General features: G+C 50.5%; 2 protein-coding genes across 2 annotated transcripts in view; both read left to right on the forward strand.

Annotated features, from left to right (window-relative positions):
- Positions 1-4,921, forward strand: part of LOC149372269 (putative fatty acyl-CoA reductase CG5065) — a 31,222-nt gene extending 26,301 nt beyond the window's left edge. The window contains exons 10-12 of the mRNA XM_089566693.1: positions 1,238-1,367; positions 2,523-2,650; positions 3,629-4,921. Of these exons, the coding sequence (XP_089422819.1) occupies positions 1,238-1,367; positions 2,523-2,650; positions 3,629-3,767 (397 nt within the window). The 3' untranslated portion in view covers positions 3,768-4,921. The remainder of the gene's footprint in view (positions 1-1,237; positions 1,368-2,522; positions 2,651-3,628) is intronic.
- A 2,214-nt stretch (positions 4,922-7,135) lies between these two features.
- Positions 7,136-25,620, forward strand: part of LOC149372270 (fatty acyl-CoA reductase 1-like) — an 89,702-nt gene continuing 71,217 nt past the window's right edge. Inside the window, exon 1 of the mRNA XM_089566696.1 lies at positions 7,136-7,287. The gene's annotated coding sequence lies outside the window, so the exon portion shown is untranslated. The remainder of the gene's footprint in view (positions 7,288-25,620) is intronic.

Raw genomic sequence — 25,620 nt, forward strand, 5'->3', positions numbered from 1 at the left:
TATTAATGTAATACGCGCCCGTCTACTGCGCAATGTCGCTGCGCGTTAAAGAGCCCCAGGTCGTCAAAACTAATCCGATGCCCTTCTTCTTCACCATATGAAAAATGCCCTTCGCTACAGCGCTTCCTTTTTCCTTTCTTCTTTCTGTCTCTTCTTCATCTCTCTTTACAAGGCCCGTTTTATGCGTCGATCGAGAAGTCAGACAGTTACTGCGTCTTTCGTTTCCTCAGCCAATTTACTGAGGACTTGCTATAAGCTCCGGTGAATTAGATAGCCAAACTTAGACGAGAGAGAATCTTAGGTATCTGCTCTACTAACGAAACAGGAACTAGTTTGAAAGAGTTCTTCAATGATCGGAACACAAAGTTCTCCACTTCAATACATTGACTTTCTCACAAGTATACGAGGCTAATTTAGGCAATAGTTTTAATGCCTCCCCTATGTAGTAGCAACCCGCCGCGGTGGCTCAGTGGTTACGGCGCTCGGCTGCTTACCCGAAAGACGCGGGTTCGATCCCGGCCGCGGAGGCTGAATTTCGATGAAGGCGAAATTCTAGAGGCCTGTGTACTGTGCGATGTCAGCGCACGTTAAAGAACCCCAGGTGGTCGAAATTTCCGGAGCCCTTCACTACGGCGTCCCTCACAGCCTGAGTTGCTTCGGGACGTTAAACCCCAATAAACGAAACCAAACCAAACCTATGTAGTAGCGACAGGGCTTAGCTGAACAGAAAGCTGTCAATTGTCGAAGCATCCTTCAGGGATCCGAGGGACCGGCTGGTGAACGCTGATGCCTTCGTTGAAGCGCACCTTAACTTTGACGCTGTTTCGGCGAGCGAAAGTTAATGCTGCAAGATGAAAAAAAAAAAAAAAAAAACGTCCGTCAAGGCCGGTTATTTGGTTTGGTTTTGGTTTATGGGGTTTAACGTCCCAAAGCGACTAAGGCTATGAGAGACGCCGTAGTGGAGGGCTCCGGAAATTTCGACCACCTGGGGTTCTTTAACGTGCATTTCGCTTCCTCCACTATACGCCTCCCAATTAATGGCCGGTCCTCTCCAGTATAGATACGTGCCGTAGGACATTTGTATAACAACAACGACTTTAGTTTTCTGTGATTGCGAGCTGTGTAACCAAAGTGCACAAAAGAGCCTCTACGGGCAAAATATCTGACGGAGATATCATGGGCGTCGAAGTTTTTGGGCTCTGCGTTTCTCTTACGCGCCGCAAACATTCTTCCGCAGACTGTCCAGGCTATACGACAAGGTTGAGAACCACCTGGACATGCTCGAGTTTTTCAGCACCAACGAGTGGTACTTCTACAACGACAACGTCCGTGCTCTCTACAGCGAGCTGAATGCCACGGACAAAGACGTGAGTAGTCCTGCTCATATACGGAATGCACAAACTTTTCCGACTTGCACTGCTGATGAGCAAGCATTCCAGTGTTATCGGAGAGGTATTTTTTTGTGGTGCTTTTGTTTTTACAGTAATGTTTTTATTTTTCGTGCGAAAACTCGCATTGGTATTGACACGATTTAGTAGCCTGCATGCATCAGGAGCGTATAGAAAATAAGTATAGCACTGCAGGTAAGAAAACCAACAGCGAGATTGATATCGCATGCGAGTTTCTGCCATTGTATAGTTGAAATACAGTTGAATCTCGTTATAACGAAACTGTTTATAACGAAGTAATAATGATTCCCCTTGGAAGCTCTGTCAACACGGGCTATAACGAAGCTACGGTTATAACGAAGTAATCGTCGAGCCCCTTCAACTTCGTGATAAAAAGGTTCAACTGTATTACAAAAATACAGAACATGAAATGACCCAACTAATTGTGCACACCTATTATGACTAGCTCCACTAGCTTCCTGATAAATGCTCTTTGTTGTTACGTCACCGTTTAGAGATATAAACACTGCCTCTGTTACCGGCTGTACGCTGGAATTTTCTGGACAAGAACGAAGTGGAAAATGCCCCTCAAAGGGGGGCCCTCTAGCCAATGGCATCGACAGATTTCACATGACGTCGCGGTTGATCCATAGTTAATACCCTCTCACTGACAGATTAACTACGGATTAACCGCGACGTCATGAGAATAGGTCGACAACATTCGCTGTAGGGCCTCTCTTGGGAAAGGGGGGGGGGGGGGGGGGAGGGGGCATTTCCGGCTTCGTTCTTGATGATGATGATTTTTTGCGGCGCTAGTGTAGCTTTGACCAGAGTGCCATGGCACAACATATTTTTATTTGCACAAGGTAGTGTCAAAGGCCAATTTTCTAAGCGTTTTTAGCTCAGATAAGCCGAGCACCAGGCCAGGGAAAAGCTTATACCCATTGTATCACCGGTGGGTGCCCGGTGGCACCGGGGATCGAACCCCGCACCTCTTGCATGCGAGGCGGATGCATGCGAGGCTGCTTGGTTTTTAAATTGCATCCGACTATATTCACATTCGCTCTGTCCCGTTGGGACAGTCTCAGTCCCATGATTTGAAGACTGCGCCCAACGATGTGCGGTCGCATGCAGGTCTTCAACTTTGACGTGAAGACCATCGAGTGGAAGCCGTACCTGCTCTCCTACTGCTTCGGCATTCGGGAGTTCGTGCTCAAGGAGGACCTGTCCACCGTTGAGGAGGGAAAACGGCAGCTGGCAAGGTACCGCTCCTTCGCACTCGGCGGTGATCCGAGCGTATTTCGGGCTCATCTTTATGCGGAGGATGTATCGGCGGTTTTAGCGGCGCTTAATTTCGCCAAGTGGCGGACGTACGTGTTGCATAACCTTCCTGTTCACGCTACCTAGATAGCTACACGGCTCGTCTGAAAGGCCTCTACACGGCTCGTCTGAAAGGCCTCGTCGGCGTTGTGCGGGCCCGCCATGGGATTTTTACATGCTGCTTGGTCACCAAAGTAGACAGCATTTCTTAGAAAGGCGGAGATGTGAGAGGAAGGGAGGTGAACCGGAAGAGAGTACAGGTTGGCTACCGTGCACTGGGGAAAGGAAAGAGGGGATGTAAGGAGGGAGACAGGATAGAGAGAGGAATATACCCTGGTGAAAATCTTTCCCAGCCTAACTGGTTTATGGAACAATTTCCAGCTGGTTCCAGTTGGAACCAAGTAGAACCCAGATAATTCCAACTGGAACCTACTGGAAATTGTTCCATAAACCAGTTGGGCTGGAAAAGAATTTCGCCAGGGTATGATGTAGCCCCTTTGGCAAAAGTAACCGAGCAGCAGGTTTTTGCTTCTCAACCGTATAACGGAGCCTTTATGGCACCCGTCAGGACCGTGTCAGAACTTGAGGACAAGGGTTCACCTCAGTCTATACAGATTCATAGCTTAAGGGCTGCTATAAGTGCTTCGCTACGCGGCTAAGAAACAAACCACCTGCGCCCGGTTACTTTTGACAAAGGGGGTACAGATATTAGCTCAAATACAGTTCTTTGGTCCCTAAAAGAGCCTCGTAAAGAACGCCTTCTTTTGGCTTGCGTGTCGATCAGTCAAGTGCATCGGAGCAGAGAAGCACCTTTTGTCGCGAAAATGTCGCTTTTTTTTTTTGTTCATTCCGTGTGCACCGTGCCTCTTAGAACAGCAGTAGTAATTGGCGTTCGTTTCCTCTCGGGCGTCGTTCTGCAGGCTGTACGTGGTGAGCAAAGTGAGCAGCCTCATCCTTATCCTGGGCGCCTGGAGGGTCCTCAAGATGATCTCCCTGGACCCCATCGACATGGTGTACACGGCGAGCAGCTTCATCCAGCAACTCGTCGACGGTGTCTGACGGATGACGTCCAACCACAGATGCTCTGTCGGAAGGCGGAGGGGCTAGCGTTATCGTCCCTTCCCGGCGTTCACCTAGTTTACCAACTTTATTTTTTTATTGTTCCTTGCCGTATGGGAAGCTCCGACACTTTCCCGCTGCAGCGCTCGTCAACAGCAAAACAGCCGAACATCCCGGAGCAACTACCGTGCGATGCGATTTTTTTTCTCGCGCGCGCTTATTCTCTCCAAGAGACCGACGACTGTGATTGCACAAACAGCGTTCTTACCGCGTGTCTTTAGGGTGGAGCCGATTTACACGGCGGATGCCGGTTGTACTTTTTTTCAATCAAAGCACAGAAGTCGTTCAAGTGACAGTGAGGACATCCCCGTCCAATTCGGTTCCGTGGCCCCTTCTGGCTAGGTTCATGTCTGTCCCGCAATTATTGCCGAGGAATTGCGTTTAAATTGTTTTCCGCCGCTCGATTTAAAGTCTTGACGTCTGCACCGAAAAGGACTCCGTGATCACAGTATTAATGTGAATTGGTGGTGTAGACTAGCCTCAGGGATCCAGACCCAGAAACCGTGTAGACGCACCCGGTTATTTACGAAGTAGGCCGATGACACCCATATTTCGTTTTTGTGCCCTTTTTAGCTTGTAAATGCTCTGTTTTCAGTGAAAGCGCCGTCTTTGTCATTAGAATGCGGGGATCTATCGATGCAGGCTAATTTGAACTTGCCGCCAGTGCGCCTTTAGTGAGAGCTCTTCTAGAACAGTATTTTTAGTAACTCTGAACATTTACGCTTCTATATGAGCATCTCGAAATGCGCACTTACCTCAGGTGCTTTGAACGACCCTTGTGAAGGTCCGGTCTCAGTGCCTTCCAAAGCGAAGCCTGGCATGTGTTTGTTCACAGGGGTCATCTTCGACGTTTTCGTGCATTGCAATCCCAAGCTGCACTACGAGAGCAGCACACAGTTGTACATATCTCATATTTATGGATAAAGCAAGATACGTCTGTGCGCTTCCCCATCAACCTGAGTTGCCCGCTTGTATACACAAAACGCGCGGATGGAAGAGAGCAAGGTTTGGATCACTGCATACGACTTCACTGTACATACCATGTATATGCCAAATATATGTTTGTCATTCAATAAACGAGACTCATTCACGTATTCTGGTTGTGCGAAAGCTGCTGGTGCCATGACAGCGACGGCCTTCACCTGTGAATTACATTTTTGCATACACGAAAGCTGTTGCGCCCTTTCTCATGTCTATTTGTGGGGCCACTGCCCCCTTTCCACAACTCAAGAATGAAGTGGCTTCTCCCTGCCGATTCTCATGAGCCTGCTATAGAGCGTCAATGCAAGGAGTGGCTGATGAAAGGGGATAGCCCCCTCCTTCCATTTTCGGGGATAGTCCCCTTCCTACATTGTCGCGCCGCTCCTTGCGCTGTCACGCTAGTAGATTCAAGAGACTCAGCCGTCGATTACTTTTTGAAGAAAAACACAATGGTCGGTCGCATAGAGTTCTTCAGTAGGCGTGGAGAACGGCTAAATAAAGACCAAAGACAAAAAAAAGTTGAAATTCGCATTTTCATACTAAGCCCCTAAAAACTGTCTGCATTGCCTCCACAAGCTAACGGCTAACTTTACGGTGACACCACGCTTGGAAATCCGACGCATTGACCTGAGAAGAAGCTTTGAACTCTCCAAGTGGTAGCGTCACATACTCGGAGACCTCTTCGGAGTGCTGTTCATTGTCCAGAAGCTGCCAGCTATAGCCGGTGTCCGAACTCGATAGCAATACAGTCCTCTCTGACATAAAAGGGAACCAACTGTTTTCAGGCCACTATTCTTAGCATTGCAAAGGATAACCAGGATTGCTTTCCGCAGGACCACCATCAACACCAACTTACACTTACAAAGTAATATTTTCATTGTTGTGAGGCATCAGGCCGGAGTTGAGCGATTCTGCGAGAAAACTGAAGGAATGGGTCATGCTCAGTGGTGTTTCATGATGAGAGCGAACTGAACAACCTACATATCTCCTTACCGGAAACTTCTCTTCCTCCTCCACCCTGATATCCTGTCAGCTTCAGCTTCATCTGAAAGGTGCAGTAAACGGGCAGATCTGAATGGGCCAAAGTCCGGTCTTCATATCAGCTTGATTAGAGTGATGTAGTTTTTTATTATTATTATTACGCAAAGAGCAGCTTTTGGCCAAAGGGCGCCATGACACAAGGTATATTTTTCGATTACCCATCTTCCCAGCATTTCACCCAAGAGAAGCCGAGCACCAGGCTAGGGGAAAGCTTATACCCATTGTATCACCGGTGGGTACGCGGCGGCACTGGGAATCGAACCCCGCACCTTCCGTACGCGAACAGCATGATCAAACAACTAGGCCTACAGCTGCGATAAGCATGTCAGCTTCTCTCGAAAGCAATATCTTTTCATATCAGAAAACAATGCACTCGAATGCAAGCTCTTCTGTTATTCCGAGTGAGCCTCCGCCGGATTCTGTTTCTCCGCGTAACTTGGCCCACAACGGAGGCCACGGACGCAAAGTTTGATGTCTACGGTTGTCGTAACTAGATGATAAGCACTTTTAATTTCGTTACCGCTACTAAGACCGTTCACTGCGTTCATTCATGAAGAAACATGCACGGTATTGTGAGCATATTGATTGCAGCAGCCGCAATAAACATTCAGAGCCGACTGCACATTTTAGACAAAATCTAAAGACCGAACTCCATCGGCGCTCTTCGGCGCGCGTCCTGCGCGCTTGGGGCCCCACGCGTCGGCCAGAACAGGTCTGCGCATGCGCGACGCGTCGGCCGCCGCCCAGCGCGTCCACGACGCTCGCATCCGACAGTGCCAGATATCGGTGCCTGCGCGCGGGCGCTGGCGCGCGCGTCGGAAGCGGGGTCCGGTTTACAACAATGGGAGGACTGCGGGGCTCTCGGGGAGTCTTTTCTTCACGGCTGAAAGCTCTTTCAGGTTCCCTCAAATTTTCTCGGAATCCTTGCAGCTCCCCAACCATATTTTGTTCACGGCTTGTCATTTTTTCAGTCGGCTCACGAGGGGCAGCGAGCGAGCACCAGGTGCATGGAGATGCAAGCCCCTTTTCGACGCTCGTCGCGGCGCGTGCTGGTCGCGCGGGCGCTCCGCGCGCTCACCGAAGCGCCGATGGAGAGACGTTCCATTCAGCGTACGGTTCAACGTGCCCGCGTAAATACGCACGTGTGCGAGGCTAACGCCGCCTAACGAGAAAAAATAGAAGACCTTGATAGTTTGTTTTTGTAGATTGCCAAGAGATGGCGCAGCCGTTCCGGCTTTATGGCGTGCATGCACATTGGTTTGCGGTGGTCACATGGGCGTTACGTCTGGCCCACTACCGCCCGTAGACGGCGACAGCGGCAACCTGCGACTTTGCTTGTGTTCCTTTACCTAACTTTTTTTAAATTCATCTCTTTGGGTGCAATATCGGCGTGAGCAAAGAGGATCGAAATGGAAGTGCCCCAGAGTGGTTAAGGACGGTGAGTACCGCTGCAAACCCCATCTTTTGTTCAGTGCAAATCATCCGGAAACAGGCACGGAACCCGCGGAGCCGGAACAACCAGCACAACCAGTCCGTGCGAAAACGCCGGCTTGCCTGCCTCCGCTGTCATAGGGAGCGATGCCGGATGGGAGGCCGACCCGTCGGGCGGGACGCACGTTTTTCGCTCTCCGGTGTCCGTTCAATGCACGCGAATAGCACGAGGTTGGGTCTGCGGTTTGTTGGCCCCCTTGAGACGTCGTCTGGGCCGCCCGTTTCGACCAACCGACGGGCACGCATCGGACGAGGGATCCGACCCATGCGGCCTACTCTAGAGCTGGGAGAAACCCCTGTGATGCCGAATATATCCGCTCTCGGACGGAGAAATGAGGGCGCTAAGCCTAGCCAAGTCACCGCACGGTCGTATTATTTGTTTTCCGGACCCCTACATGATTGTGAAGTCTCCGCGAAAGAGCCACACTCGTATTTCATCCATTCGTGGGTGCCGTTCCACAGCGCCTGTCGCGGCTGTACGGAACAAGGGTGAGCGGGATGGTATGCGCCCGCGTGGAGAGAGCAGTGGCCGGAATGCTTTAGGATTACTGTATATTAATTATCTACAGCAGGACTAAGAATTACAGTTCACATCGGATCGGTCGACTTTCGGATGGAGTTGCACGCGTTGGGCCTATAGCTTAACGTCTGCAGCAGGTAGGCGACCTAGTCGTGCGCGTGCGTTAATTATGCCTCTTATGCGAGTCTCCTGATATCTTGACCAATTAATTGAGGTGAATGTGTGTGTCTGCGAGCCGCTCACACTTTCAAGCCAAAATGCGCGCCGTTCTGTGCCGAAAACGCCCGGCGACCACCGCCTCGTTCGGGGCGGTAGCGCAGCAAAGCTCGCTTGCGGGGTTACGTTTCCGTCAGGCGTGTCGCGTCGCTCTGGCGAGCAGCGCCCAGGCGTTGGCTTCGCTTGCTCGCGCGCTGTCTGGTTTGCATGCGTTGTTTTTCGTTGTGCTAGAGAGAGAGAGAGCGTGATTTTTCTGTTCTTAGCCGCGCTAGTGTCGGGTCGCGGTGAGCCCTGCGCGCGAGCCAATTAAAGGAATTGCTCGCGCTCTGGTACACCGTGCTGCTGCCGATGCGCGCCGCCAACCACTACCACCGCCAGCCGTCGCACTGGTCGCGCCCTGCGCCGCGACCACCGGGCGTCTCTCGCGTTGGACGGCGCCAGCCGAACCGTACCCGACGGCGATCGTCACGCTACTGAGTATCCTTGTGATTATCTTGGATGGCTCCTTGTGTTACAAGCGCTATCGGGGATCCCCAAGGAGACGGGGGCAAACGTAAAGCGTCTACTTCTCATCTGAATGGGCTATTCCGGCAGCGCTTTTATACGCTGCGCGAACTCCGTTCAGGACTGCCGCACCGTTAGTACTAAACGCGACTCCTCAGTGAGAATGTCCACTCGCGAACGAGGCTCCCTTGTGAATCTCATTACCAGAAATGCTAGCGTCACCGCAAACCGGCCTTTTGCAGCTGCCAACTCTCCCAACTGTACGTTGTGACATACAGTGCTCCCGATGCTTGCTGAGAGGCACTGTCACCGAGGGTCGTTGCAAATCACCACCTGTGCGTAGCGTTTGATCGTTGCGATCAAGAGAGAAACATCTGTGGCATGTGCCACAGATGTAAGTACTTGTCAAAACGTGCGTTGACAGCGTCGTAAAAGCATTCGCTCAAAGCAGAACAAAAAGCCGTAATACACAGAAGCCTTCATGTATGACATTGTATTCAACGAAGTATTTTTCCCCTTTTTGCTGCTTGCTTTGTCGATGGGAAAAAAATCAAACGAGCGCTTCAGTGGCTTGTAGAGGTGTCATATGCTGATAGCGGCCCGTAGAGGCTTGTAAATGTTTACTGAACCACAATATTCTAGTGTGGCATGTTTTGTTAACCACGCCCATCTTGTGCCACGCAATGCATAAAAGTGAGAATGATTAAAAGGAGCGTTACAAAACCCCGATATATAAAATTTGGACCGGAGGTGGCGTGGCGGTCACCAGGAAGTATAAATTTTGATAGCAACACACCCAAAATGATTGGACGCGTGCCTCTCGGGCCCACGCCATTTCGCGATCGCCCCAATCGTCACCGTAGCCGCACTGGGACTATGCCTCCAATGTAGGCTGACCTCCTGTCTTCGCGCAGGTTCGTGAGTGACAGGGGGCCCGAGGGTGTCACAAAGAAAGAGGGGGAGGGAGGGGAGATGATGCTGAAGGATGCTCAAGGTGAGCGAGGAAAGGGAAAGAGCAGTGCACTGAGCAAGTAGTGGATGGGAGTACGACGATGAAAGCGAACGAGTCCAGTCACGGCGCCGCCGGCAAAGCGATCGTGCCTGTGTGTGTGTGCGTGCGCGAGTAGTGCGCGTCGCCTTCGGCTAGTGCCGGCGGGGTTATCTGGGCTCGTCCGAGCCGGTATCATCAGCACGGCGCGGCCGTGAAAGGCTTCCTGGGTCTCTGCAGAGGCTGCTTGGACTGCGCGGCGCGGCTTCGATCGCTTGTTCTCTATCTATTTTCGTTTCGCTCTTCCGCAAACCAGTCCGGACAGGCCGGCTTGTGGCTTCGCAGAGGACACGAAAGGTACAGATGCGTGCCCCCTCCCTATCCGCTTCGGAATGATGTCTGTTTCTATGTGGGGCGGCTTACGCCGCCGCTGCGCTGGGCGAGTAGCCTTGTGGGGCTGCACGACTTCATCCTGGGCGGATTGATCTGTCGAATGTGCGTTTATGCTGTTGTTCATACTGGCGCTCACTTACACTGCGACCGTTTAGCTTTGCGCCATTGGTCTGTCATTCTTCTGTCATGGTCGAGGCACAGACCCTTGGAGGTTGCCTCCCAGAGTTTGCCCGTGTGGCACCCTCCCAACAAAAAAATTAAGAAAACATGCGCCTGATATCGAGTGCGCTAAGTTTTCACGCGATGTGGCGCATCCTAACGAGTTCGCACTTCTGCGGCTACGAATGAAGAAAAGAATAATTATGGTATGCCATGTGGGGTTTGCTGATAGCGTGGCAAAGGCGTCCTTCAGTGGCCCCGTGCTACCTATCCTCCCGGCTATATACAACGCTCATCACAGCAGCGAAGTTTCGGAGTCGTATTTTTTTAAGCATGACAACTGGATCTCCTTTAAGATCTGAGGATTACCTGCATCTCAGGTATTCGTGAGCGGGAAATCATGTCATTCACGGCAGCTTGAGGTCTCTCTAACAAGGCTGCGCTGCCGGATTTAAATTTTTGATCCCGGCCGCGGCGGCTGAATTTCTTTGGAGGAGAAATTCGAGGCCCGTGTGCTGTGCGATGTCAGTGCACGTTAAAGAACCCCAGGTGGTCGAAATTTCCGGAGCCCTCCACTACGGCGTCTCTCATAGCCTTAGTCGCTTTGGGACGTTAAACCCCATAAACTAAACTAAACTAAATTTTTATTTGCATGTCTGGTTTGGCGCTTTCTCCCGTCTGCGCATTCTGCGGTGAACAGGAATCAATAGACCATTTCTTGTTGTTTTGTCGCCGCTTCACCATGATACGAAGACGGTTTTGAGAGAAGCCATTACAACAGCTTGGCCTTAGTTTGAGCAGCCCGATCATACTGTCGTTTGGCGCCACCGTACTCGGGTACAGCCACAGGTCTGTTTTTATCTCCACTCAAAATTTCTTACTGGAATCTAACCGGCTGCCTTGCTGACATTCTTTTATTTTTTTTTTAAATAACTAGACTAAAAATCCCATAGTGTCCATCTCCTGCGTGCGTTATGCATTTCCCGTTTTATTTCAGTGTTTATTCGTTTTGCTTAGTTCTCTCTTCCCCAGTAATCATTTTATTTTCGCCCATGAAAAAAAATCATCTGAAAAACTCTCTGTGCACCCCAATTCCTGGCCGATCCCCCTGTGTGGGCATGCGCCATTGTATGAGGATAACAACAACGTAACAACCTGCGTGTGGCTTTGAAAGACGTCGTAGTGGAGGGTTCCGATTTGATTTCGACCGTCTACATGAGCGTTTTTTTCATAATGTGGCCGTCGCGGCCAAGATTTGATCCCAAGACCTTGGGATCAGTATAACTCAACGTCATAGCGATTCAACCACCGCGGCGGGTGTAATGAATCAACTGAACAGGAAGACGTATTAATGAAATGAACGAAAACTATAGGGCTTTCATTTCATCTTAGCGTCTGTTTTTTTTTTATTTAAATCAGAATCTGTGGAGTAGAGTAGGCTAATGGGCACCCCGAGAAGGGGCTATGACGGTAGGAATTGGTTGCGGTCTGCGTGAACACGTCATTTCTTCGCAAGTTCGCGCGAAGAAGCTAAGTTTGAATCCGCTTTATATGACCTCCTCTTCCAACTTATATACTATCATGCTCGTCCATCCGTTTGGAGGGCTGAACAAGATGGTAAGGAAGACATAGCCTTCGGCGTTCGTTATACCTAGGGATTATTGTTATAGACAAGGGAGAAGCTACATGTATAGGATTCCACGACCACGCCTGTTGTTGGGTTTGTCGTGCTTTCGAGGACCACAGCAGAAAACATCAAACATCAGCGCCTTTTTTCGTTTCGTCATCTCTTGATCTTGCCTGTGTTGTTTTCTGCGCTGATTCTTGACCACACCCTTTTTACCGTCACTTCAGTGCCACTATCCGCAAACGAGGTCGCAGAATGATTTCGACGTTACAGCTTTTTCGAATCACTTTTGCTTCTAGTGCCTCCCTGTCTGTTCCAATGGTCAAGCTTTCCTCTCCAGAGTGATGAAATAGCCCATATTTCTTGCATATACAGATTATACTAAACAGTTGTCGGCAATCTGAGCTTCTCGCTGGGCAGTTTTCAGGAACTGCTTTGCTGCCACAGGCGACGTCACGATGTCACTACATTCTGCACATCCTCCATATTTTGTAGCAGCTAGAGCACCGGATTTGAAAGCGATGAAGGCCTGTAGTAATTTTCACAACAGGTATGATAAAAAGCCCCTTTTCTGCTCGAGCCCGCAGACAGTTCAACGATAGTTTTTTTTTAAGCATTTTGTTAATTTCGAGTGTCTCTTAAGGATAAGAAGCACCGGATTTGGAAGCGATATGGACTTATGGGGATTGTCACCAGTGTTCCTTAAAAAAGTGGGGGGGGGGGGGGGGGGTTAACTTAGTTAAACCGAGTAGACGTGCGTAAGCATGTGTTCGTTCTTCTCCTCTTGTTTCTGGAATCTGCATGTGCACGCAGCCGCGTTTCTATCTCTTCATCTTCACACCCTCTCTCCACTCGGCTAGCTGGCGCGGCGCCCTCCTCCCATTGGATTACAACTAGCGCGACGATCCCCCGAATTTACCCGAGCCTCCTCCCATTGGCTGCAGCTTGCCCGACGCTGCACCGAACTAACCCGAGTTACTCCGAGTCCTCATACAATATTCTTGGTTAGGTTTGACCTCGTTTAGTAGTGCTTGCCCACTGGAAGAGCTCTCGTTTTGCGAGAGCTTTGCCCGTCGCAGACAGTTTTAAGATAGGGCGGTGTTTGGCTCGTTGCCCCCGCTGGGCAACGAGTCGGTTCTTCATCACTGGCCCTGAAACCTTAACCAGGCGAACACTCGCGGTAATCAGCAGTCAAGTGTGTATACGTATGCGCCGCGTTTCCGGAACTTGCTGCGCGTGGTTCCCTTCGCTTTATCAGTCTCGTGCAGGCGACGAGACGAAGACGAGTAACGACACACGAGATTAAGCAGTAAATACGGGAAGTATTTTGCCCTTCGGCAGTACTCTAACACCTTCCCTAGCTAGCACAGAACTGTTATAACAATGTAATTCTTCTCGTTTCAGTGAAACGTTACAACATTTTATTAATTATCGTTACTGCACGTTGCACTAACGTTTTCCCAACCTTACTTAAGCATGTAAACAACGTACACGTCGTTTTCAATGAAACGGTAAAATAATCCTACAGGGCTATGCCCGGCTTTAGCTCCAATCAACTTGAATAGCACATCTCGAGCTAGTTAGTTGTTTATCACAAATGAAAACAGCGCAAACTTCACAAGGACACAGAAAGGGTAGACGAGACACTGGCGCTGACTTAACAGCGGAATATTTTAATGTTCTGGCAAATATACAGCAAGTATAAAACAAGAGGAACAACAAAGCCTTATAGACATCGGAACAGTATCAAGACGAAAACCATTATCACCTAGCTTCTGATAGGAAACGTAATTCCTTATCCAGAAGGGCTATGAAAAGGAGTGCTGACAGAGTTGGCAGGCCCGTGCACTTTCCTTTTCATTCTTCCCTCAGTCGCAACAACAGAGTAAAGGGTGCAGTAACTGTCACTTCTCTCTGGGCACCTCAGGCGTACCATGGGAGGTGGTGGTGGTGTAAAAAATTTGTTTATACTATGTACAAGAGAGGTATTGCTTGGACCGTGCCTGAAGGGCCCGGCCCTCACAATCACTAAGAGGTATCCCTTGTCCGGGACCCGTGTGGCCTCCGCGGCGGCCCGGGCTCTTGTCACCAGGGCTCGTTGGTCCTGGAGAGTTGAGCAGCCGAGCAGGGCAGCCTCCCAGTCCTCTCGGGACGGGTGAGGGTGGGGTGGGAAAGCGATTGGCAGGGCATGCCCACATCCTATCTAAGAGGTCGGGCCCTTCGATGCGTCTGCGATGCGGGCTCTAAGCGCTTCCAGGATTTACAACGACGAGGCGGCGACGGCGAATGCACGCAATAGTGCGCCCAAGCTTGCGTCTGCTTAGCCAAGCCGGCTCGGCGAGCTTACACGTATACTTTCCTCGACGCCTTCCTAGTAACGCTCATCTCTTGCTGCCAATCTCGTTTGCAGGGCACGGAAGATATCTCTGAAGTTCTCAAAGTGCCTAGAATTTATAGGGCCTACCTTTTAGCGCTTTCCTGATGTATGTCGGTCGTCCGGGTAAGCCTCGGGGGAGATGTCTGTAGAAAAGCTAATCGCTGCCAAGCGTGGAATGAAAGCTCGAAACTTTGCCTTGTCGTGTGCGCACTGTTGCTTTATTTCAGACCGCAGTTTCTTTCACACCGCACATTAGGGGGCTCTGCTGGAGCAGGTGTAAGGTGCTCCCGTTGTGCCGCTTAATTCCCCGTTCGACAGCTTCCTTTATATGTGCAGTTCCAGCCGAGGCCCTCTACACGCTACAGTCCAAACAGAAAAGGGTAAAAAGGGTGTAAAATGTCCTCTTGCGCACTGCCTTGTATTGAAAGGAGTGCGCTAAAGGACATCTTACTCCTTTTTACTCCCATATAAGCATACTCGTGTTTAGAGTGTGGGCATATTTTAGAAAGCCTTTGGGAGACGCCAATCGAGGCAGTCCGTTTTTATCCTTTTCGTTTTCAATGCGATAGAATTAGAATTTAGAAGCCTCGTCGAGAGAAAAAAAAATGTGTCGTTGGAAGCTAAATTGCTGATTGACTGGACGCAAGTGACGTCATCAGACCGGAAGTGACGCCGCTTCTGGTACAGACATCAACTGCTTCCAATGCTATCGCGTTGCCAACACTTCATGCGGTTAGGTGTCCCTGCGAATTTTTGCTCTCGGGGAGTATAGGAAGGAGCTTAGCGCCCTTGGATCCACCTGGCGCAGACGGAGAGTTTTGGCGCCAAGTTCGAGGGAGCGGGACGGCGACTATGAGAGCTCAAGGCATTTAGACTTTGAATGACGAGCGTGCGGTGCTGTGTTGAGCGAATTTATAACTAAGGGTGAGCGAGTACGTGACTGTCGATCGTCTGGTTCCCACCTCCGCCGAACGTGAACGTTTCCCTTCTGTTAGGCGCGGTCGTATAGGGATGCACTCGTGCTGGATCCACTTGGCGGAGGATCTCGTCGCTCCTGCCTCGACGTGACCGGCGCCCGTAAAGAGGCGACGGCGCGCCGGGTTAAAAAGGCCGCGCGCCGGCGGTGGAGAATTCGGTGCCACCGTACAGAAATTGCGTATTCCACTCGGCTCTTCGCAGCCACTAGGGGATCACGTGCTCTGTTGCGCGCTGCTGAACGCACCAGGTTGTCCAGCGGCATCCGGAATTGCAACTGCAATACAGTTAGGGCCATATCTAGGCACGATACGTGCAGGCCACATCGGACTGATATGCAACGAGTCGGCTGCAAAAGGTGGGGCTCGGAGTCTATAAACGTTTCGCTTTTTGGCGATTTTTGTGGCGTACACGTCGAAAAAGTTGCGAGGACACTTTGGCAACTAACGTGTTGAGAGGCGAAAGCCGAGGACACGTGACGACTTCCGGTGGATGTGACGTCACACCGTTCCCGTGTCTATATCGATACCCAAATTATACATCTTTCGGGGATCTTAAGTGTTAATTACGCTTAATTACACAATTTCCCCTCTAATTCGACACAAATCCGGCGTTTTTCCGACCATTCTCTGACAATTTTCATGATGCCGTGACGACTTCCGGTGGATGTGACGTCACACCGTTCTTGTGGCTATATCGACGTCCGCGCTATTTCGAAGCAATTTCGTCATTTTTGCCTATAATTAATTAACTAATTAATCTACAGTCATCAAACTTGGCTTCTAGGTTCATTTTTTCCTCCTCTATCTCAAGCAACCATTCGTTTTCTCCTATCGTTTTTAGTTCCAGAGGTAAACGCGTGTGACACGCTTTGTTAACGGACGAGTTTGAGCCATTAAAGGCTTTCGCCTTAAAAACCTTCGGAACGCCTTCCGTCCAAGCTGCCGTTTTCTTGTCATCGAGGTTTTTATGTGATAGCATTAGTCTTAAAAGCCTCATCAAAAAAAAATGCGTTGTTGATCTAAAATTCACCCATTGAGTGGTAGGAAGTGACGTCACCAAATTGGATAATTCCCATTGGCTGGAGTGGAGTGACGTCGCTTCCGGTAAATGGCATAAGCAGCTTTAAATGCTGCCGCATTTTCAACACATAAGGCAATTAGGGGTCCCCATGATTTTTTCTTCCCCATTCTTGAGTTGTAACGTGCTCTCGGATGTTGCGTGCGGAAAAACCGGCAAGTGCTCTCAGGGGACAGAAGTGTCGTTTAAAATAAGTTTTAGCTTAAAATGAGGCCGTCAAATCGAGAACTATAATAAGAGAAGACCTTGTTATGGGCAAAGCGCATTGGTTTATTGGTGCAGACCGGCACGAGTGTTGGCAGACTGTCTCGTGGAATTTTTGAAGAGAGGGAGAAAGCGCTTTATTCAGCAATCCTCGGTTACTCACCGGGGAAGGAGCAAGGTCTTTCCACCAGGGCCAGTTAACATAGCAGCAGTGATTGTCGCAACTCTCTTCTTTCGCGAGGGTATTTCTTTATTTTACGCAAGTGGGTTTCTTCTTGACTGCCTTACGTGCTATCGCCTCTCGGGTTCTATCAAAAATGACGACGTATCAGACGTGACCCTCTGATACGTGAACAGCAAGAACACCCCAGCTTTCTCGGATTTCTCGGCACTGGACGACAAAGCATCGCAGAGAACAAAGGGGCCCACGTCGTCGCTTGTGAATCTCCGCCACCGAGTGTCAACCCTAAACCCTAGGGCTAAAACCCTCGAGATGAATGTGTCACCCGCATGCGGCGCCTGCAGATAGACCTTAGCCTGAACTGCCGCATCCTCCCGCCTCTAACCTCGTTTGCCGGGAAGGAGCCTGATCGTTCTCCATGCGTTCTCCTATAGTAGTACAACACGTTATGAACCGCCCCGGACTCCCCACCCACCTTTTTTTTTCAGGTCTGTGTGGTTTTCCTGACACAAAACACGCGTACAAGATTTGTCCTCGTGGACACCCCTTACCCCACTTTTCTCTCCCACACTTCTTCCCTTCCCACGTTCCTTTTACAAGGCCGAGCTGGGCCGCCCCACAACCTGTGTTAAATTAGTCCTCTGGCCTCCGCTCGCACGACACATCAGCGGGGTTTTAGACACTGCGGTTGCCAGCTCGCCCTCGTCTCTTAACAGTGCGGCTGTAGCTCGCGAAATATAATTTTTCGCTAACTGGTCATCACGGCTGGCTATCGATCCTGCAATAGCCTATATGTACAGTCTTTGTCAAAAGTAACCAGGCTGCAGGTTTTTCTTCTCAGTCGTATATTAAAGCTATTATGCCAGCCCTCAAGCTCTTAATCTCTGTATGGTAAGGAGAACCCCTGTTCCCACCTTCAAAGAGCTTTTTGATCTTTAGGGAAGCCGTGCGGGCTCTGTTATACGAATGAGAAGCAAGCCATGGAGCCTGGTTACTTTTGACTAAGACTGTACCTACAGGACGCCGCTGTTGCGTGGGTTTAGTGAATTTCGCCAGTGTTCTGCTAGAAAGAAAAGTGGTTCGTGCTCTTGGACGACGTTAGGGGAGGGGGGCCCAACCGCTCCTCCGCGCAGCAGCACCAGACAAACCATGCATCGTTTACCTTTCCGCATCGCAGTGATATGTGGGCGAGGGACGACCGTCTCCGGTTTTTATGCCTTCCGGCGTCAGCCTCGTTAGCGCCGCATGATGTCGAAACCGAAAACTTCCGCGTTCTTTTAATGACCATAGGGAGCGCAACCCAGGTGCATCATGCTGCCGGGAATTGAGGAGGTGACAACGCTGTCTAGAATCTGCTATTAGTGATCACGTGATCCTCGTGGGGCTGGATGTGAGCGTACTTTCGTTAAAGGGGGGGGGGGGGGGGGGTATATGATACAGCTGTTACTTTTCAGGAGGACACAGGGGCGCAATAAAAGACACGGAGATAGAAGTAGACAGGGACGAGCGCTCGTCCCTGTCTACTTCTATCTCCGTGTCTTTTATTGCGCCCCTGTGTCCTCCTGAGAAGTTATGAACCAACACGCCCAAATACAAGTACTTCTGAGCTGTTACTTGGTTTGGTTTATTGGGGTTTAACGTCCCAAAGCGACTCAGGCCATGAGGGACGCCGTAGGGAAGGGCTCCGGAAATTTCGACCACCTGCGGTTCTTTTACGTGCACTGACATCGCACGGTACACGGGCCTCCAGAATTTCGCCTCCATCGAAATTAAGCCACCGCGGCCGCGATCGCACCCGCGTCTTTCGGCCCAGCAGCCGAGCGCCGTAACCACTGAGCCACCGCGGCGGGTGGTACAGCTGTTACTGATATACTTGTTTGCCGCAGGGTAGTGCGAACAGTGTCGGAAGTTAGGTTCCCTTTGCACACAGATTTGCAGTAGACGTTGCGAAATTTTTACATTCATTCATTCACAATTGGATTGAAGACGCCGCCCGTACTCAGTGTTTACAGGGGTCGCTAAAGAATACCCAGTAGACACGAAAAGTATTATACTAACAACCGAGGAGCTCAGCTTTGTATTGAAATACAGGATGAAGTGATGGTTATGTTTTTCTGACGACGTTTGCGGCGCTGACACGAGCTCGGCCAAATACCGAGGCACGCAGCCGTCGTCATTTGCCGTTTGCGAACGTTAGCGACAAGGCTCTCGGTTAAGGACGCAAAGTAGTACGGTTTGCCCGCTTCCTCCGCCTCGTGTTCGTATTTCGCAACAACCACTTCCTGTTTCTTGCATCGTTATGCTGCCGTCTTTCCTGTTTGTGCGAGCAGGTAGGAGGAGTACGAAACTATAGTGAAAACAATCTTATGCTTCCCTCAAGAGCAGTAATCTCGATTGGACGTCCATTCTCTGCATTTCGATTAGCTCCACAAAGATGGAAATATCATGACCTCTTAATATTGAGCAGCTGTCATCGCGAAATCTTATCTGGGCCTTTTAGAACGTTAGCTCCAATACTCGCAGTATCCAATGTCGCGTTAGTGTGAAACACAAGGACATACAAGTGGGACCAGTGGGTGGTACCATTGGTACACAAATTGGTGGCCACCGAATTGTCGTAGAATGTTTCGAGAGTCTTAAGATTACTAAGTCGAATCAAAGCTTAGCATATCATAGGGATTCGCGCCGACGACCTGTGGTTCTTCAAACCGTGACTTCTTGAAACTTAAATCGTCTATTACGGCCAAACTGATTGATGTAGGACATTCGAAGTGGTGCCAAACGATTTTTCTTGTCCTGTATACTTTGGCATCAAAAACGTAGATATCCGGATATAACGAATAATTTGTACCGGATATAGCGAAGATGGCTAATTACGCAATATTCGTTCGATATTGTTTACCCTCGATACTCATGCGCTTCCTCGGCGTTTTTTCTTTTGCATTTCCTGTTCGAAAATTAGAGAAAAAGTAAGAAAGACTGTGGTTAGCTGTTGTTTTTCTGCGCTGCATGTTATTCATGACATCCTTGGCGTTATCCAACGAGAGATAGGCATGGGTGCTTTCTTGGCAGCTTGTTTCAGGTAAAATGAACGCGGAAGCAGTTTTCGCAGCGCTTAACAAGTCCAGACGAACGCTGTGCCTTTTTGTTTCGCTTTGTCCGTCTGCCTTTGCAAAATCGAGAGGTATGAGTACTTGACAAGTCTAGCGATTCACAAAGGACAATACAGCGGTTCCGGTACAATGAAGGGCGAGTGAGGACGGTGGGTTGTGCCGTGTTCACATAAACCGAGGACATCGCATTATAAACGAACAGCGATACAAAACAAAAGACAGTTGTCTTCCTTCAGCGCTGCTATAGTTTTGTGCCTTTTTGTTTATCGACTGCCGCCTTTCGTGCAGCTTTACAATTGCGCTGCCTGGGGTCCTCAGACGCACGCCATGGAAGATAAGACGCTGTTCCGCCGAAATTGATTGCTCCTTGCCTGCGCGACAAAAAGCTCGGCAGTCGCTTCGTGGAGGGGGGACAAGTGGTGCACTTTCTTTTATGAGTTCCTGCGTTTTCAGAGATGTGTAACGATTAAATGGCTGGCCTATCTCACTCGGAGCGGCGAGAATTGTTGCCCTGCACGCACAGTGAGTGGCTTGAGTGGCGTACGCCGAGTTCGATGCAAGCGCTCGCAGTCAGAAGCGACGTGAAGAGGTGTATGTTTCTGTTGTGTCCCCTTATTGCTTTTGTGTGTGTGCGCCCCCGCATCCTCCTCCTAACGACCACTCGCATCCTCCTCCTAACGACCACTCGCATCCTCCTCCTAACGACCACTTGCCCCTCGTCGCACGCTGTCGCCAGATGCCTCCCCCCCCCCCCCCCCCATGGTGCGCCCCCGCATCCTCCTCCTGTTTTGGGAAGCCACTCCCTCCCGTGGACGCTTCTCCGCTCCCTCCTTTCTTCGGGCGGCCAGTTCGGCTCCTGCCTCGGTCGACGCTGGTCGCACCCTCATCGGCTTTAAATAAACGAAGTCTTAAAGTACCGTGTGCGTCTTTCGCTGCATTCAACACAGCGACCGGACACGACAGTGGCGACGAGAAAGTGGATTCGACCCGCGCTACGCAACGCTATTGACAAGCCATGGCTACGCGAGGGTTTCCCAATCAGATACCAGAGTTCAACGGCTCATCGTGGTCATCGTGGGTTGGACGCCTTCAGTTCTACTTTGAAGCTAACAACATCACAGACCCAGCCTTGAAGAGGGCCAACCTGCTGACGCTGTGCGGGGAGCAGACCTACGATACTGTCTGCGCCCTTATTCAGCCAAGCACACCAGCGGCAGTGTCTTATGACGACATCGTAAAAGCGCTGCAAAAGCACTACGACCCAAGGCCATCCGAGGTCTACAGCCGGGCTCGCTTCCAACGACGAGATCAACTGGGAGGAGAAACTGTGAGCGCCTACGTAGCCGCGCTCAAGAAGCTCGCTGCCGACTGCAATTTTGGAACGCTGTCGACAACAGCTACCGGGCAGGAGGGAGACGCAGCTTCTTCTGCTAACACCACCATGCTTCCCTTGGACGTGATGTTACGCGACAGATTTGTGTGCGGACTGAGTGACGAGTCACTGCAGCAGCGCCTGTTCGCTGAGAAGGACCTCACATTCAGCAAAGCTTACGACATCGCCGTTCGAGCGGAGAGCGCCGGTCACCAGCAGAGAGGGATTCGCCGGAACACCGAGCCGGTACACCAGACAAGCAACCAGGTGCGCAAGCCTTCTGTTGTTGTAAAATCGGTCAAAAAGGCACAACGCTGCTGGCGGTGTGACGACCAACACAACCCCCAGGGATGTCGATTCCAGTCAGCCACGTGTAATTTTTGCCACAAGCGAGGGCATATCGAAAGAGCATGCATTACGAAACGGAGACTTGCCAAGATAAAGTCACCTTCCCAGCCTAATCACAGCGTCAACGCCTCAGAGAATACGCCGCTATCTGATCTCCATGGAACAACATCAGCAACACCATCTGTGTTGTACGACCTGAACACCATGAATCTCGGCACGCGACCGAAGATTTTTACAGAAGTAAGCGTACATCACCAGCTGATTAAGTTCGAGGTGGACTCCGGCGCAGCCTGTACTCTGATCAGTGAGGACACGTTCCGAACTTCATGGCCATCTGACGCACCCGCCCTGCAACAAGGCGACACGCACCTGCGAACGTGGTCAGGACAGAATCTGCCACTATTGGGCTCTGCCAACGTGCAGGTTAACTACAACGGCCAGACCCATACGCTACCTCTGCTTGTTGTGAAGGGCACAGGATCAAGCCTTCTAGGGAGAAACTGGTTTCCTCCACTAGGCGTGATGATATGCGGCATACACCAGACGCCGAGCCAGAACATGGTTGAGCAACTGCAAGAGAAATACGAAAGAGTATTCTCGGAAGAGATTCCAGGAAACGAAGGGCCCCCGGTCACACTGGAGTTGTTGGACAACGCGCAACCCAAATTTCTGAAGGCCAGGCCGGTGCCGTTTGCTCTCCGAGATTCAGTTGAAAAAGAGTTGGACAAACTGGAGCAGCAAGGTGTCATCGAGCCGACGCAGCATTCCATCAAACTCTCAGCGTACGACTACGCTCTGGTCTACCGCAATGGGAGTAAACATCAAAACGCCGATGCGCTAAGCCGTCTGCCACTAGACGCAACTGTTGACGAACCATTTCCACCAGGAGACGTTCTGATGTTCGAAGCACTGCCAGAACCTCCGCTTACAGCAGGCACAGTTGCAGCATCTACGCAGAAGTGCGCAGCTCTCCGGCTAGTTTACACAGCTGTTCAACAAGGCAACGTGCATAAACTCAAAGGGGACAACTTCGACGCTTACCGCAGGCGAGCTACAGAGTTGAGCACCCATCGCGGCTGCATCATATTTGGGTCCCGAGTTGTGATGCCGAGAGAACTACGCGCACAAGCTATGTCTCTCATCCACGCCGGACATCGGGGCATCGTTGCAATGAAAAAGTGTGCCAGAAGCTACATGTGGTGGCCTGGAATTGACAACGACATCGAAACAGTGGTGCGAGAATGCAAGCCTTGCCAGAGCAGCCGGAGCGCCCCGCCGAAAGCTCCTGTCCCAGAATGGGAAAAGCCAGACACACCATGGCACACACTGCACATTGATTTTGCAGGACCAATTGAGGGCTGCACTTTCCTTGTGGTCGTAGATGCCTACACAAAGTGGCTTGAGATAAGGCAAATGGGACAGACGACTTCGGCAGCAGTCATTGACAACCTCCGATCACTATTTGCAACGTTCGGCCTGCCGCGCAAGGTAGTGTCCGACAACGGAACACCGTTTGTGTCTGCGGAGATCCTCAAGTTTTATCGCGACAACGGGATCTCATCAGTTACATCGGCCCCCTACCACCCAGCGACAAACGGACAAGCCGAGCGCTACGTAGCCGAGCTAAAACGCGCCCTTGAAAGAGATCAGACAGGCTCGCTGCAGCGCCGCCTTGCGCGCTTTCTCTTCAAGCAGCACACGACGGTTCAGAGCACAACAGGCGAGACCCCCTCGAAAATGATGTTCGAGCGTGAAATGCGAACCCAGCTCACAGCCATCCTCCCCGAGCCAAAGGCAGAGACGTTCCGGGAAGAAAAAGCAATTCCGCTCTGCGGCACGCTTAATGAGGGGCAGCGCGTCCTCGCCCGACAGTTTCTGAAAAAGCCACGCTGGGAGGAAGCTACAATTGTCAGACGCATAGGCCTGCGCTCTTGGCTCGTCAACATACATGGCACAGTAGCACGCCGACATCTCAACCAGCTGCGTAGATTTACGACGCCGTCTGAGAGCTGTCCGCCAGCGGAGAGAGCACGTGCACCATCTTCCCACATAGCCTGGCACCTCTTCCCGGAAGAAGAGACTTCGCCCAGGACAGACCTAGGAGACACAGCGAACAACAGCCAGCCTACAAGTGTTTCTCCCCCGAGCGCACAAAGCCAGCGCGCCTCCACGCGTGAGCGCCGACCCCCTGCACGATACCAGGCAACTTTCTAAGGGGGAAGGAAGTGTTGTGTCCCCTTATTGCTTTTGTGTGTGTGCGCCCCCGCATCCTCCTCCTAACGACCACTCGCATCCTCCTCCTAACGACCACTCGCATCCTCCTCCTAACGACCACTTGCCCCTCGTCGCACGCTGTCGCCAGATGCCCCCCCATGGTGCGCCCCCGCATCCTCCTCCTGTTTTGGGAAGCCACTCCCTCCCGTGGACGCTTCTCCGCTCCCTCCTTTCTTCGGGCGGCCAGTTCGGCTCCTGCCTCGGTCGACGCTGGTCGCACCCTCATCGGCTTTAAATAAACGAAGTCTTAAAGTACCGTGTGCGTCTTTCGCTGCATTCAACACAGCGACCGGACACGACAGTTTCATAAACTTCTTTCCAAGGGACGTCGCGAATATAACCCTTATTTGCAGTTAACTGCAAGAAAAGCACTGTCACGTATAGGGCGTCGTACTATACTGCGTGTTAAGATATTCTTGTTAGTAATAGTAACAAAGGTGTACGCTTTCGTGTACACAATTTTAAGTACATTTCTGTTGAACTCACCTCCTTGAAAAAAAAAAAGGGGGGGGGGGCTGTGTTGCGAGTAGTTTCCTCTCTATCTACGTGCTGCTCCGATTTGAAACGCTACTTTTTTTTTCATTTTTCATTGCTTTTGGCTTCCGTAGTTGTACTTCGACGTTACGAATGCCGTCTGATTAATTCGTAGATCTGAAGATGCATGATTACTAAAAAAAAATCAAAGAAATCCAAGCTAAAATTCAGTCTTCCCGGCTAATCACGTGCAAGAAAATTTTCCGTTTACACTTGAAAAGTCTATCCGTGCGAGAAGTTTTTCTTTTACAGTTGAACTTAGTTTGTCCGCGCAAGCGGAATGCTGATACTGCCGGCATGACTGAGCTGTACAAAAATGTATTGTGACACTTTGTACTCGAATCACGAAGAGTTGAAGAAGAGTTTTGCAGACTCCTGTAAGAAAGCTTTCATTTCCTACACTTAATGTCTGGAATGAGGGCTTCTTTTTACGCTTTGCTGTTGAGCGTTAGCTCGAAGTACAACTCCTTCCAATATGAACGGGAACAACCAGTTTGCACAAAACGATGAGTTTTCTGGCTATTGCTCCAGTAAAGTTGTGAACGACGTTCGCATATTACACACCGGTATAATTATGAAATAATAGTTAATTGAATGCTCAAACTTTGTTCCCTTTCATATTGGGGGGACCTGTACTCCGGGAATATTTTTCAAAGTTGCGGAATAATTGCGTTCGACTCGATCGATTGATTGATTGATTGATTGATTGATTGAGTGATTGATTTAAACCATTTTTTGGAAATCAGAAAAAAGTGTTCATGGAAGAGCAGGTTTGGGTCCTTAGTCCAGGACTTTACTGTCTCTTGCAGCTTCGATCAGCAGCGACTCCCACTGCTCTCGAGAAGTGCATAAAGGGCATATATGCGTTTTCACATATCCCTGTTGCCCTCACATTGCCACGAAGACCTGTAAAGTATATCTTTGGACATCACTTCGATATCCGAAAAAGATTTGAACGTTATCTCACTTTCAACGCACGTAGCCTAGAGGGTTCTGATGGGGACCGATCTTCTTGCGCTCTCCCCCCATTTCCCTCATTCTTTTGTAAAACATTACCTTCGCCCCCCCCCCCCCCCCCTCCCCGAAAAAGAAAAAAAAATCATGAATACGTGCCTGTCACTTGTGCAAGCAAAACGGAAGCAAACGATTCTTCTGCTGCCTCCTCTCGATAAGACAATCCTCGACTGTCAGCAGCGTGCTCGCGCGAGGGTTCGACTGCGCGCTTGTGGCGTCGAGGTGAGTCCCGTCAGCTCACCGCCTTTTTTGATTGTGTTGGAGGCACCACGAAAGTTCTCAAGGATGGACCGAGGAGATATCTTAGCACTTGCTCGAACGCCACCCTGTTTGCAACTTCGCCTGTGCAAGTTGTCCCCTAATCTTCGATCTATGAAGAACGATGTGACAGACATCAAAAT

The sequence above is a fragment of the Amblyomma mixtum genome, chromosome 1, assembly GCF_055824585.1.
Source record: "Amblyomma mixtum isolate Tamu chromosome 1, ASM5582458v1, whole genome shotgun sequence".
Lineage (NCBI taxonomy): Eukaryota > Metazoa > Arthropoda > Arachnida > Ixodida > Ixodidae > Amblyomma > Amblyomma mixtum.